Source organism: Bemisia tabaci, chromosome 2 (genome assembly GCF_918797505.1).
Source record: "Bemisia tabaci chromosome 2, PGI_BMITA_v3".
Lineage (NCBI taxonomy): Eukaryota > Metazoa > Arthropoda > Insecta > Hemiptera > Aleyrodidae > Bemisia > Bemisia tabaci.
The window spans coordinates 18,473,725-18,486,196 of NC_092794.1; the positions used below are offsets into that span (position 1 = coordinate 18,473,725).

Consider the following 12,472-nt stretch of genomic DNA (forward strand, 5'->3'; position numbering starts at 1 on the left):
ACGGGTTATTTTCATTCAACGAAGATATACTTTTCTATCACGCGGCAGTTTCATCACACATTGGATAGAAATGATCAAAAGAATTTTAAATAGAAGGGGGAAACAAGAGGCTATCGAAATATTGGATGTTCAAAGGCAAGGTCAAACCAAAGAATATGACTAAAAAATATATCGCATCGCATAGATTATAAAATTAAAAATACGACAACCTCCTGCCTGGATTCATGAATTTTATTAAACTACAAGAGCAAACGTTTTCAACCTCATTACCGAAAACGGTTAGATTTTTTTCTCTTTTTTAAAGAAAAAAATAAATGGTCATTTATCATTATTTAGACAAAAATGTCTGATGGAACAGATATCCTATTTAGCCCGTTTTTGGCCTTTTAATCATTGTTAGAGTGCACTGAGTTTTATTGTGCAACTCTTTAATGCTCTCGGAATCATTTTTTGCGTGAAAAACAAAATGCGTCCATCGACAGCAAGAGGCGCATTTTGGCAAAGAAATGAGTTTTTCAAAACGTTGTAAATCTGTATCCAAGTTGTCGACTTATCATAATAGAAATCGAATACATCTGTCCAAGAGAACGCTATTAATACAGGACTTGACAAGGAATACGAAAGTAAGAGCATGACAAAAAAAAAACAGCATTCGGCATGTGTAAAAATATCAAGTTCTCGAAAAAAGAATGTCATTTTTTTCGGCGACGACATTTTATCTAACTGAAACTTCTTTGAAGAAGTTGAAATGAAGAATTTAAAAGTGGTACTTTAAAATAATTTGCGGTTTTTTGGTCCAAGATGTGTTGCTTTTCTCTCGAAGAGCGCGCACCTTAAAAAATCGAAAATCAAAATCGATCTATGGTGAACTAATGAAGAGTGTCTTTGATCTTCCAATTCGCTCCTGAATGTTCTTACATATATAACGAATGGAATAGAACTCGCCTTCAAACGTACGGGTATGCAATACGAGTGTATAATCATGAAGTCGAAGAGTTATGATGAGCAATAATACACGGAGACAATTTCTGACCGCAATGAGGTTTGCGGTGAATCTAATATACCTATAATTATTAATAATGAAATACTAAAACTCAAATGAATAGTTAGTTATTATTCTTTAGAGATATTTAGCCATTAAGGCTCTAAATATCTTCCCAGAACTAGTGAGAAATGACCGAAATCACACAAAATTTAGATTTTTAACTTAATAGATGTGAAAAAGTTTAAAATCTTAAACTCGATCAAATATATTTTCACTAAATTCACTCCATCAAAAGAGGATTTTTCGAATTTTACGGCTCAAAAACAAAGAACAGACCAAAGAAGATATTTATTCAGACTTAATTATATGCAAAAGTACGTAATTACACAAGGACAATTGTTTAAAGATATACACTATAGTTATCCTCAATAACATTGAAAGAATTAAAGAATAAGGCATCATCAAAAATGGTCGGAATTATTCGGTTATAATTCACGCACTGAAACGATAGTGATCCATTTTTATGAAACCAAAGAAGGAATTAGTTATAATTTTTCAATATACATTGGACTTTCTACATAATGTACAAATGAAAAAAACATGGCTTCAGTTTTCTCCGTAATGTTCTACCAGTTAACTATCATGACCGAAAAATAAAATAAAAATAAAACAGCGCTCTGCGACGCCTAACCACACAACATCAGCCTTCCCACAGCCATTCATTAAATTGGCATCATTTCATTTAATACCCGCTGTCACCATCCTTTTATAGGGCATATCCCGAGTTTTTTAATCATTTAAAAAAAATAATTACCTCTTTAATATTAATATGTAATTTTTGTTTCTTTTTTTGAAAAAAAAAACATATTTTCGGTATGTGCTTTCATGGTCGGCTGAAAAATATGTTGACTGGCTTTCGTTTGATAAGATTCTCGTTGTGGATGATTTCGTCACCTTCCGGCCAAAGTATCACAAGTTTAAACATTTCCGCCGCCATTTTATTTTTCTACCGATAAATTGTTGGTTGAATCTGTTTGAAAATTTCACGATATTACATCGGCAGCACAAACAAAATTCAGTGAAATTATCGGACAGCTTCCTTAAACAATTTTTGTAAAAAAAAAAAATAAATAAATAAAATGTCGACGATAATGTTTAAACGTCGCTTGATGGTGCTTGTGATACTTTGACCGCGAGGTGACGGTTTTTAAACATTGTTTCTAGGGATGCAAACGGGCTTTTATGTAATAGGTGAATAATAAGGTTGCCCTTATAAAAGGCAAACAGAGGTAAATGTAGCCCATGAGTGTCACGAGGTTTGGCTTTTGTCTTTGATAAGAGAACAGGCATATTGCGACGAGCACCATGGTTCGGTCCGAGACTCTTGCACGTAGAGTCCTGACTTGTAAACTTGCACGTATGTTTTCACCGTCTGATATGGAACCACCGCAGCGACAAGGTCCAGTAACCTGTAACCAAAGAAAGGAACGGATCTTGAATACTACGAGAAAATTTTCTTGAAGAAGAAAAGAAAAAGTAGTAAGGTTGATTGGATTTTCCATGAAAAAGGTGCTTGTATCAATACATTGTTTACTCTCACATAACCCATTTGAGCAGAATCAAGGGGATAAGTAATTAGGTGAGTTTCCTTCAGCAAGTCATCATTTCCCACACAATGGACATGAACACAACCCAAAGTTGCAAAATGGCCTCAAACAATTCAATTTCTTACATGAATATGAGTATGAAATTTCGATGATATGCTGCTATTTTCGTGAAATCAGTAGAAAATCAAGTCAAATTTTCATTGTGTTCCCTTTAAATTCCACGTGATAACAAAGCGAGTGAAAATTTTGCAAGGTTTTCTAATTACTTTCATATACATTAAACAATAAACTTCTCAAAGTTGTGAGAATAGCATATAAAATAAAAAACTAGTTTGAATAATTAAGTAGATTAAGAATCCTTTTTTGAGCTTCATTTTTAATTAAATATTCCAGCATATGAGAAAATAGAACTAAGATTAGGGCCGATTGTAAAACCTCTGTTCAGGTGCTTGTCAAATTGGTGGTTTGAGCTGGCCAGAGCTTGACCAGAGGTAAAGGTGTGTATGGCTCCCTGTTTTCTTCAGGTCAAGTCCCGGTCAGCCTTTGCTCTTTCTCGCAAACCAGTAGTTAAGCTGATTAGCAGATTGACTGCTGGTCAGAGTCTGATCACTGGTTTGGTGACCAGAGGTTGACAAGAGATCTTACACTCGGCCCTTGGACAAAATCATTTGATGAGGTTCAACTGCAGATTGCATTTATAACATTCACTCGCTTTCTTCAGTCTTGAGGTCTACGGGGGCTGTTCAAACACACGAGTATGTTAAAATGTATCACATCTTTTTGAAGGAGCTTTCAATTTGTTTGAAAATGAAGGTCCAAGTTCTTTGCAGAATGTGCTGCTTTAGAAACTGGAAACTTGTATTTAATAAGTTCAATCAGAGCATTGGCGAAAACATGTATTTTTCTGCGCATTATTGGGGAACGTAAATAAATCCATATCAATGAGTAACGACGAAATACAAAGTGGTCCTGCGTACCTCCCACCGAATAAAAAAATCGAAGAGGTATAAAGTGTATATTTTATTGAGTTTAGGGCCTTTTTGACTTGCTGCTTATCATCAGAGCAGTCTCGTAACATGCATAAATTCACAGAAACACCGTGTAAAACAAAATTTTCAAAAAATAAACATCATCATAAGTGCTTTCATAGCTCCAAGTCATTGAATAAGCCCATCACAACACCTGACCTTGAAGATACACTGTTAAGGAAGTATAGTAACATATACTATACTGCCGTGTTAAGGAAAAACGCCGTATGAACCTTTAGGCGTTGCCAAGTTTTTTCCGATAAAGACCTAATTTACTGGAAAAATTGCGAATAGTATTTTCCAAAATTTTCAGAAAATTTTGTACGCAATTTGATCCGAAATATCTGAAAATTTCAATGAAAAATATGCATGAATGTTGTCAAAAATTCATGTTTTTTCAAAGGAAATTTGGCAATTCTCAAATGCTCATACGGCGTTCTTCCTTAGCACGGCAGTATAAGTCTACTCGATTTCTTACACAGTGATACTTTTTAGTGAAAATAACCAGAATTATGTAGTATTCACCAAAACTCTGGTAACACGTACCACAATATGAAAATGCTATCATAGAGTCTGGTGTTCATTACCATACTCATATCACTGTGTCAGAGTATGATTTGATCTACCATATTTTTTTCTCAGTGTATGATGGCTCGATTCGATCGTGTGACATCGGGTATTGAACTTTGATTACCTGGCGAGGACGACAGATTTGATTGGCGGCTTCCTTCTGGCTGCCATCTCACAGACGACCCGCTTCAAACACTCCTCCGAGGACAGGATCATCTTGAACTGAAGGAGGGTGGCCGGTGTGAGTGGGGCTCTGGACTCGCTGACGTCATCGTCTTCGGGTGTCCGCATCTCGGGCTCCTCCTCGTCGCCATTCGGAACGAACACTGGCACCGTCACATTGTTCAGAATAGCATTGAGCAGCATAGGAAGCAGTGCTAACAACGGCGTCAGTAGTAAAGCTGCATCAGAGGGAGAAAATTCAATATTTCGGGAGCTCCATAAGGTAAAGAAGTTAAAAGTAAATGTGACCGCATTTACACCTCGTTTTTATTTCTTACCGCCATAAATAGGCATTTTGAGTTAAGTTATTATAGAACTTAGATGAGGTTAAGTTAGGTCACTTGAAACCACCGAACGTATGATAGGTTAGGTGAGGTAATGTCACTCGGCAGCTTAGGTTTCATTCCGACTGGTCAGCTGAGTTTACCCTCTATGGCATGGTATTACTTATTCGTAACAGCGTATTTTTGGAGTATTTAAAAATTGATTCTCTCCTCTATGGCATCATTTATCAATTCATCAGGGCCAGATTAAGGGGGTGGCCACATGGGCCGCGGCCCATGGCGGAAAATCTAGAGGGCGGCAAATTTTGCAATTTTTTTAAATGTAGGTATAAAAAAATATCGGATTTAGAAAAAAAAATTACAAACGAGAAAAGGTGACAAAATCTCTCATTTCCTAAGAGTGTAGTAATTTTTAATTTTGTCGTCTTTCAGTGATACAAGAGACAGCATCTTTAACTAGTCGAGTTAAGAGAGAAACTATAAACACGCAATTTGGCCTGGAACCGCGCGGCGCAGAGAGCAATGATAACGAGGACTTGAGATGAAAAGGAGAAGCCATCGGCGCGGCGATCGGCATGTAACACATATCAGCGCCTACAAGACTGCACGAATACTTCACGCATTGCATCAAACACAGTGCGGTCATTGCGATCAGCGTGAAACGGATAGCGCCTACAAGAATGCTTGAATACTTCACGCATTACGCCAAACACAGTGCGGTCAGCGAGAAACGCATGGCGCCTACAAGACTGCGTGAATACTTCACGCATTGCGCCAAACACGGTGCGGTCTGCGCGGCGCGGCGCGGCGGCGGAAGTTAAAATCATTAAACCACATTCATGTTTGTTCTTCCATAATTTTTTCGTTCATGTCTTATGAATGAAAGGCCTTGTCCAGTGTCCACACAGAGATAGGTTTACAAAAATTAACTTTTGCTAATAGTGTTGACAGGGCATCCCCAAAAAATGTGTTCAACACGAGTAAACGCATCTTATGCACCCCTTCCCCGCTGGCACGTTCACTTGATGGTTTTTACTGATCTTTCAATACAAGTAGGCGGCAAGTAGGTAAATCCGGCCCAAAGCTCTGAGAAAAATGTTGAGATGAGTATAGGAACGGTTTGTAAATTACGAGGAGAGGCGGGCATTCTGTTCAGCATATATCGATACATAAGTATTTCCACACGTAGAATTTAATTTTCACGTCAGGGAGTCGACATATTTTGATTTTTTCGATTTTATACGGAAAATTTATGGTTTTTCGGGATTGAAATTACTTACAATTGTTTCATGAAAAATGAATGTACCCAAAATGACTATAGCATTTTGACTTTCACATACGTGCACTCACTAAATTGATTGGTAAATTCAAAGAGTGGGTACATCGACCTGGTATATCAAGTTTCTGCGATTTTTTACGGCAAATCGGTAGATTTTCGGGATGTGGATTGCTTACTTTCAATTCATGAATGAATAAAGCATGGACATGGTTGAGCTTCTTTGCATGAAAAGACGTTTAAAATAACAAAATCAAGACATATTTAATACAATTGCATTTATATCGAGTCAATTTCTTTTCACTGTTTTTTTTTCTTTCTTTGAATTACTAATTCCCGAAAATTTACAAATTTATTAAAAACGAGTACTCTGTGTTTATTATGCAAGCTTTATAGAGATTTGTGTCCCCGAGAGTCCAGGATCCAAAATTAATTCATGCCATAGAGGGCTTACGTTGTTATTTTCTCTTCACTACCATTGAAGTTATATTTTATTAGAAACTGAAAAAAAATTGGTCACATTAACCAAACGTTCGGTGTTCCATGTCGACCCAAATATCCGGTTTGTCAAACTGAACTTTCGATTTGTGTAATCAAACGCTCGGCTTATATGACCAAACCTTGTTCTTCAGATCAGTTTACCCCACAAGTTCGGTTTGACAACCCGAATTATAGTCTGTTCGAGATGGGAAGAACCGTGTAAAGTCGGAATTAATTGCACTATGTAGAAGCAAGGGTAGCGTTCGAGCCATTGTCCGCGATGAAGCACCAAACCAACCCTGGACCGTGGCGCACCGCACAGAGGGCTGGCTCCTCATGAGTCGCTTGCCGCTCGGCGCCTAGCACAGGAATTAGCGGCTCCAGGTTCGTATCCCGGGGAAAACCGCCGCTCCGAGGCCCATAGCCTCCTATGCGGTGGCTGCAGCGTGCGCGAAACATCGAAAAGTGACAGTTGACGAGGGTCGAGACACCCCCACCTTGCAAAATAGTGCTAATTATTCCGACTTTCCACGGTTCTTCCCATCTCGAACGGACTATAGTTGGGATGATATGGAACACCGAACTTCTTACGTACTTACGACCAAATTTGTTTTCATTGTAAGATGTGCAAAAATAAAGGATTACCAATGAGTGGCGCCAGGAACATAATGAGGAAGGGCACGAAGAGGAGTTTGAGGAGCTTGGCGGCCTTCATGAGCATGAGGAGCTTGAGGAACAACGCCATGAGGAGCACTTTCATTTTGAAGAAGAACAATATAGCAAGTTTGAGCAGAACGAACAACTTCAACTTGAAGAGTCCGATTTTGGTGAGGACGATCATGGCCAGTTTTGACATATCCCAACCTCCATGATGCTCTTCGTGGTCCCGGAACTGGTGGTACTCGATCGAATCTTCGTCTTGGTACCTTCATTGGTCGAAAAAAAGGATCCGACAGTTAGAATACTGATAAAAAGGGAGACTATCGAGCACTTTACAAGGTCTAAACCGATTGTGCGCAAGTAAAGTATGTTTGATTGAATGAAATGCTGCAAAACATACATTCCATTAATTAAAACAGCTAGAGCAAAAGTCAATGTCGATTTTCGCCAGTTCGGATTTATTGTTTGTTTTGTTTATGATATTTCTAGATATTGCAGGTCCCTATTGAAGAAACTTCTACACCATTTTCATACTTCTGTCTAATTTTGGACAGTACCTATACGATAAATTGAAGAACTCCAAACTAGAGGAAATGGAAATTAGTATTGTTCGTTCTAGCTGATTGAATGTCAAAGTTTGAACAAGTCAAAAATTCTGTAGTGATGATTGAAAAGAGTAGAAAGAGGACATAATAAATTTGGGCTCTCTAGTCGAAATTAGATGAGTTAAAAGTTGAAGTATTTTACTCCTATTTTCAAACTCTAAACGTTTATATTATTTAATATTAGATAAAAAGTATAGAGCAATGTACTCTGTATTGGCTCGGCTGAGAGAGTCTACCGTGGCGCGTGACTTCCTTGTCTATTCTTAAAATTAAAATAGATCTCGACAGTTTGATTCTCCCTGAACAATTTCTACTTAACGGTATGAATGTGGTGGAAAAAATATTGCCAACCTATGATAGCCCGTCCGTATGAGGATTGGCGGATGCCCGGGGGGCCAATACCGGCCTAGACCATCAAGATTTATAACTCTAGTGTCATCAACGTAGTCCACGTAAACAGGAGGCTCTTCTAAACCTACAAATATACACACACAAAAATGAATTTTAAAAATTAATTATCTCCCAAAAGCCGACAGCAACCAAATAGGTAAAATGTAATTATAAATTATACTTAAAAACGCTGAATGTAACACAACCTTGAAAAAAGCTGCCCATTGCCCTTATAAAGGACAGATGCCCCTCCAGACTCATAATCAGAGCCTCTCTTGACTCCAAGGAACTTCTGGGTGTCCGCCGGCCATTTTGCAGATTATAAAACTTTTGGAAGGCTATATAAATCAGTAAAAACACGATTTTATGGAATTGGTTGCCGATTTTATGTTATACTATTTATATTTTATATTATGTATTTGCAGGGATAAACAATGCAGCGTGCTATGAATCAAATAATTATTAACGTGAAAGCTTCAACCATTGACAAGTCAAGAATTTTTTTTGTAACCTCTGAAAAGTTAATGAAAATTAGTTTAAATTACCCATAGGTCGTCGGAATCGCGGCGGATTAAGAAAAGGTGGTTTCCAATCCGGAAACGAGTAATCCGGGATAGGAGGCGATGAGCTGTGCACCATTTTCGGGGCGTAGGTTGTCGTCAACGATGGAAATGTCGGACTCTGGAAATCGCTTTCAGGATATCCACCCCACATGTCCTGCAAACGAGAATAATCATATTATTTCAGCGATGGATTTCAGATCTCACCCGCTTTTCTAGTCGTAGTCTCAATGTCACGTTTGTGGCAACAATTCATTCGGTCCCGCTGATTATGCTGCAGTGTTACCGGAATTAGAGTATTTGATGCCGCAAAGGTAACATTGTAACTGCAACTAGGAAAGGAAGTGAAATCTGAGATCCACTATGAGCATTGTAACAGTAACGATTCTTCTTTTACGAATCGATCTTATCTTTTTAACCGGTGGAATGAGGAAAAAGAATTCTCTTCGATTTTAAAATGAAACTGATCAAGATGCTGAATCTACTCTCTCCAACCTCGTTTTTCTCTAAATTTACACGTTAATTATTCGATTTTTACAGTTTCTCCACAATTTTACCCCATAATATCTAAACTGTCTATATTTACCTAAAAGCATTTCTCACCTTGACCATGCCAAAGTTAGACATGATGTCCTCACCAGACTCGGTCGGAGCCTGGTAGTTGTAGACGGGGTAAGTAGGGTCGTAGTTGTAACTCCGTGACTCAGACTCATTCTCGCCGGAGAGAGTGAGTTCTTTGGTCGTCTGCACGAAGTTGACCAAATTGCCCCTCTGCGAATGCTTCTTCTTGTGCCCGCGGCGCCGCGCCACCGTCGCCGCCGTCAAACGCTGCAGGGTTGGTAGCGTCGAATTTGTCCGCATGATCTTCAGGTTCTTCCTCGGGTTTTTTCCACCTTTCCCATCGGCAACGCGAGTTCGGATCTCTTCATCGAGGCGCTTCTGTGACAACCGCTTGAGCTTAGGACCAATCAGGAGGAGCCGATCAAAGACAATGTATTTTAGAAGAACGGCACACAGTGGATCGAGTTTATTAAAGAGGTCGAACATGAAATTGTTGGCTAAAACTGAAAATTTTGATGTTTATTCTGTCACGTTTAATATTTTAAAGGGTGCTGTTATAAAGAATTTCACGAGAAAACCAATATGGAATCACTTTTAGAACCTCGAAGTTTTGTATAAACGGAGTTTTAAGCGTTTAAAGTTTTCAAATTTTGTCCGATCTCTAAAATTGACTCGATTCAGTGTGCGGCATTCACAAATTAATCCGTGTTATCAGAGACGAAAGGACCCTCACTGAGCCTCCGGTAACACTTGGAAATTTTTTCTTCCGGGCAAAGAACACTTCCTTATTGATAAGTTTAAGGGAGCACCAGTCTTCGTCATTTCCCAGGTAAAAACACGTAACAACATTCCAGCGTTCAAAATATCCGCTATATTTATTTTTATTTATACTGGAAGACTCGACTTCGGCATTCATGACTAAAAATTTCACCGATTCATTTTCTGACTCCATGCAAAAGTCAGCAAAATTAAAGCCATGAACAGTGCTGTGTTATTTTTGTAACTAATCGTATCGATTGAGTCCATATTGCAACCCTGGAATGACCCTCAATATGATTTGAGTCAATTTCAAGGTAAAAGCAAGTAAAACCTCATTATCTGCACATTTGAATGATCTACAAACTTAGTCCGCCATTTCCTTATCCTAAGCACTTTATAAAGCCAAAAACTAGTGTCATACGATCACACCTAGCCTTTACATTGGCGTGCGCATGCAACTTTTTCTTCAAAAACCAGCGGCCCGCACCTATCTGTGATGTGACCGGGATGTGAACGCGTCCATTTGACGGCTAGGTTTGATCGTGTGACACAAGCTGAGGCAATCAGGGGTGAATCCTCCAGTGACCATTCTCTCCAAAGTTACTCCAGGGGTCCCATCGAAACTAGAATACCTAGGTACGTAAGGAGAGTAAGGATACATCGAAATATGGAGCTCTACGGGCCTAAAAGAGCAGTCAATCTTCTGACACAAAAAATGTCACTTCCAATCTTCTAACTCAAAAAATGTCACCGCCAATCTCCAGATTCCAATATCAATCCAAGATAGCCGAAAATGTTCTTGAGTGAGCTTTCTTCCGCAAAAATGAGTAACTTTATGCAAAAATTAAGTCAAATACGTGCTTTAAAAACGACGAGTCCTAACAATTGTAATAATACATCACTCTATATAATTTGAATTCATTGGTTGGCTGCCCTTTTGGGCCATATAAAAGCTCCATGACCTAAGGACTGCACACGCATTCAAAGTGAAGCTTCAAAGTTGTGGCTGTTTAGTCAAGGGTTGCGCATTGATGCGGTAATCGATGGCAACACTTGGCTAAACAACCACCACTTGGAAGCTCCACTCTGAACGTGTGTCCACTCCAGTCCTTAGGTCATGGAGCTTTTATGGCCCAAAAGGGCAGCCAACCAATGAATTCAAATTATATAGAGTGATGTTTTATTACAATTGTGACAAAGTGAAGCTTTAAAGAGTGGTGGCTGTTTAGCCAAGTGTTGCGCCATCGATTACCGCATCAATGCGCAACCCTTGACTAAACAGCCACCACTTTGAAGCTTAACTTTGAACTTGTTTCCAGCCCTCTAACCTCAAAATTACCGACAGTGCCGTAACTATTTGAATAGTATGAAAAATACCTTCACGGTGCCGTTTTTGACATCTGCTCCCTCGTTGAAGCCCCCATCAGTGGTAGTTTTGACCACTTCGGGTAGGACGGTGACAATTTTCTGCGTCGTGAGTGGGTACGGAACCAGCGTGGCGCTCTCGTCTTTATCGAAAGTAAGCTCGGCCGACATGGATGACAGAAGGTTCAGGATCGACCACTTGAGCACGATGCAGTTCAGTTGCGATCGCCACCGTGTTAACGTGACACCCATCCTTCAGCTTCGCCAAATTTCGTCCTCCGACAGACACAGGCGGGATTACATGACTTGATGTAAAGCTCCTTAGGCACTCGTCGCAGCCTGCAAGATAACGTGGGCATAAAGTTATTTCCTGTCAGAATTTTCCTGTTCTGGGTAGCCCGCAAAATCAACATTTTCAGAAATGTTTAAGAATAAATGTTACATTGATTGATTTGGTTGCCCTCTTCTGATTAAAACATAACTCCTAATAAAAGATTAACCTCAGCAAGATGACTGTAAAAAATGTTAAATGGAAGATTTCAAATGTTCTTGGATATAATAATGGGGCTCATTTCTTTTTGCGAAATCGCTAAGTTCTCAAAATTTATAAAAAAAGAAAGAAAGAAAAAAAGAAAAAATAATAATTCTTGACTGCAATGGAAATTCAATTGATTCATCAGGAACGAGAATGTGTGACATACTTGACGAATTTTTGTGTAATTTGGGACAGTCTTTAAAATGGTTTTGCTTCTTAGGTTTTTCTTTACTTTATAATTTCAGTAAACGTTTTCTTAGTTGTAAAAAAATGAAAACAATCAAAAGTCATTTCAAACTTGAGCGATGTACATAATTAATGCTATTTGTTTATATTTACATTCTTATAATCTTTTTAGAAGAATTTAAAAGGTTTTTTCTTCTTTATATTTTCTCTTTTTTACACATCAAAGTGGTTGATGTTTGATAAATGCAATCCACGGTACGATCAATTGATAGAGGATATACATACAAATATTTGTAGCTATGACTCTAATAGCAACTTTTATAAATTCTGTAAATGCATTTTAATAGCCTAAGTTGCCGAAGGTGTTCAAAGAACAATAATTAATAAACTAACTACCTA

At 38.5% G+C, this 12,472-nt stretch overlaps 1 protein-coding gene across 2 annotated transcripts in view; it reads right to left on the reverse strand.

The window, feature by feature from the left end:
• Positions 1-1,318: 1,318 nt before the first annotated feature.
• The window catches only part of LOC109036174 (uncharacterized), a 36,078-nt gene continuing 24,924 nt past the window's right edge, over positions 1,319-12,472 (reverse strand). The window contains exons 2-8 of one of the 2 annotated variants that reach the window (XM_072296841.1): positions 11,365-11,691; positions 9,271-9,606; positions 8,653-8,824; positions 8,069-8,192; positions 7,098-7,378; positions 4,315-4,591; positions 1,319-2,454 (exon numbers count right to left, since the gene is read on the reverse strand). In XM_072296841.1, coding sequence (XP_072152942.1) covers positions 2,295-2,454; positions 4,315-4,591; positions 7,098-7,378; positions 8,069-8,192; positions 8,653-8,824; positions 9,271-9,606; positions 11,365-11,604 — 1,590 coding nt within the window. In that variant the 5' untranslated portion in view covers positions 11,605-11,691 and the 3' untranslated portion in view covers positions 1,319-2,294. Of the gene's footprint in view, positions 2,455-4,314; positions 4,592-7,097; positions 7,379-8,068; positions 8,193-8,652; positions 8,825-9,270; positions 9,625-11,364; positions 11,692-12,472 lie in introns of both variants that reach the window. The other variant, XM_019050154.2, reaches the window with a different exon arrangement.